The sequence below is a fragment of the Chrysochloris asiatica genome, unplaced genomic scaffold (assembly GCF_000296735.1).
Source record: "Chrysochloris asiatica unplaced genomic scaffold, ChrAsi1.0 scaffold00161, whole genome shotgun sequence".
In the NCBI taxonomy this organism is placed as follows: domain Eukaryota; kingdom Metazoa; phylum Chordata; class Mammalia; order Afrosoricida; family Chrysochloridae; genus Chrysochloris; species Chrysochloris asiatica.
The window spans coordinates 2,587,967-2,590,505 of NW_006408679.1; the positions used below are offsets into that span (position 1 = coordinate 2,587,967).

The following is a 2,539-nucleotide window of genomic DNA, read 5'->3' on the forward strand; positions in this document are numbered from 1 at the left end:
ATAGGCAAGAGAATTGGTTAAAAGCAAGAATGACTTTGATGCTGATGAGTTGTCCTGTGTTATCTGTTCTAGGTTTTTCATACTGGCTTGCAGAGGAAACCTGTAATACACATATCCAGCTCTTAGATGTTAAATTTACTCCTCTCCCTCTCTCATAAAAACATCTTTCCCTATCAATTACTCTACTTCCCCTTGCCCATAGATCCTGTTCTTTGTTCACTGAGAAACACCGCTGTCTAATATATCTAAAATTGAGCAGAGTCCCCTGAGGAGCTTTATTCAAAATTCAGCATATATGAGGAACTTCCTGGTTATTCTAATATATGCTAAAGTTTGTTCTGACTAGTCAGTCAGTGAATCCCTCTAACTTTACGCTGACTCTTCTTGGCTGTTCCAGACTCCTGTTAGTCTTAGATGGTTACATACTTGCATTCTAGACTTCCAGAGGATTTATCTGCCTGCTGTGCCAGTCCCTGCCTCATTTGCTTTTTCTGTTTTCACTATTCCATTAGTGATCCTTGTTTCTATAAATGTTAGTTCCCTTTCTCATTTCCTTCTCTAGAATCAGAATACTTCAAAGGACAATCCCAAATTGTGTCTGTTACTATTCTTCTTTCATTTCTTTCTACATTTTCTTTATTACAACTTCACCAAGACTACTAAATATCTCGATTTTTTTTCCCAAGTGGTATATATAGCTTGAATTGTCTATGGTTTGAATTATCTACTAGTTATTCTATTTAAACATCCTACCATGGAGGATTAGTGAAAAAGAGGAAGACTCGCCAATGAGATGGATTGGCACAGTGGCAGCAGCAGTAGGCTCAAGCATAACGACAATTGTGAGTTTGACTCAGGACTAGGCAATGTTTCGTTCTTTTGTATATATAGGTTACTATGAGTTAGTACTTACCTGGTGACACCTAACAACAGCAGCCAACAACCATCGCTTCAGGCACAGCATTCCAAAATTAAATGAATCCCAAACCAAGTTCTTTTCTCTCAATTTGAGTATGAAATAATTGATTTGTATTAATTTTAATTATTGATTTCTTTTATATTTAATTGTAGGCTCTTCAGCAAAAGCCCTTGTCAGTTTAAAAGGTAAGAATTATAATGTTTTTAGGTATGCCGTATGCTAGAAATTTCATTTAGCAAATTAATTTGACTATACTGTTACTTTTTCCCACTAAGTTATAACACAATATAACTTTTAAGTATCAGTGTTAGCCGAAGATAACATTAAGTTCATATGCTGTTATATGAGCATAAATCCTGAATTGTTAAAAATTATAAGGATCTCCCCCCAATTTATTGAATGAAAAATTTTCTAATTAAATATTACAGACAGATCTTAAACAACTATGATGAAATGTAAATGGGCTTCAAAAAGTTTGTGAAAAAATGTCATTAATCTTTTATTCCATTTTTCCATGAATTTTTTGACCATCCTGTGTATGTTTGCATAATAATTCATTTGTATGAATTTTATCTTCTAAGTCATAGTGGAAGACCCCTGGGATGAAAATAGTAGTACTCTTCTCTTTCTGAGGAAAAAAGTTAGTTTCGACATGCTCTTTTCCTGTAGGCACATTAGACCAACCCTCTTAATACAGTTTTTGTCTTGAGGTGAGTAAACGTAGAACCAAGCTAGTAGGCTCACAGGTGCATTAGTACTTTCAATGTAGTACAATTCAGTGTTGCCCATTGTATTGTTAATTTAATAAATTAAGAAGCATACGTCCAGAAATCCTGGAAGCAGTGCCATCTTACCGCTTTTCTTTTTTGCTTCTCTAAAATAGACATCTGAAAAGTATTCTAGTATTCTGATTTTCCTCAATAGTAAACCTATTTCTTTTTAAAAATATAACTTAAAGAAAATTATACAAGTAATAAAAAATTCTTTTAGCAAAAATCAGAAAATGCTAATAAGCAAATAGAAACAAAAAGACCCTACAAACCCATTGTTGAGTTTATTTCTACTTATAGTGACTAGCAAGGACAGAGTAGAACTGCCCCATAGGGTCTCCAGACTGTTGCATCTTTCTCCCATGAAGTGACTAGTGGGTTTGAACCACCTACTTTTCAGTGCGTGGTCAAGTGCTTACCCACTGTGCCACCAGGATTCCTTGAGCAAAGAAAAGAACGTAAAAATAACCACTTAATTATATATTCATTTCAGGTTTTCTATGCATCTCTATAAATAAACACATTTTTTACAAAAACTAAATTCACCCTATTTAAAAACTATATCCCAATTATTTTCTAGTTTGCATACAACTAGAGTTGCATACAGCTCTGAAGACATTTCTTTTGAATTATAGAAACAAATGCCACATTAAATTCAATTTGACTTATTAAGAGTTTCACATATTTAAGATATATATATTATATGGCGCTCTGGTAGCGTAGTGGTTACGAATCAGGCTGCAAACCTCAAGGTTAGCAGTTCAAAACTACCAGCTGCTCCGCGGAAGAAAGATGAGGCTTTCTGCGCCCGTAAAGATTTACAGCCTCGGAAACCCTGTTCAGGGTCTCT

At 34.6% G+C, this 2,539-nt stretch overlaps 1 protein-coding gene across 2 annotated transcripts in view; it reads left to right on the top strand.

Moving 5' to 3' along the window:
• The window catches only part of LIN9 (lin-9 homolog (C. elegans)), a 143,367-nt gene that overhangs the window by 7,692 nt on the left and 133,136 nt on the right, over window positions 1-2,539 (top strand). For both annotated transcript variants that reach the window (XM_006871130.1, XM_006871129.1), the window contains exon 2: window positions 1,072-1,104. In XM_006871130.1, coding sequence (XP_006871192.1) covers window positions 1,072-1,104 — 33 coding nt within the window. The remainder of the gene's footprint in view (window positions 1-1,071; window positions 1,105-2,539) is intronic.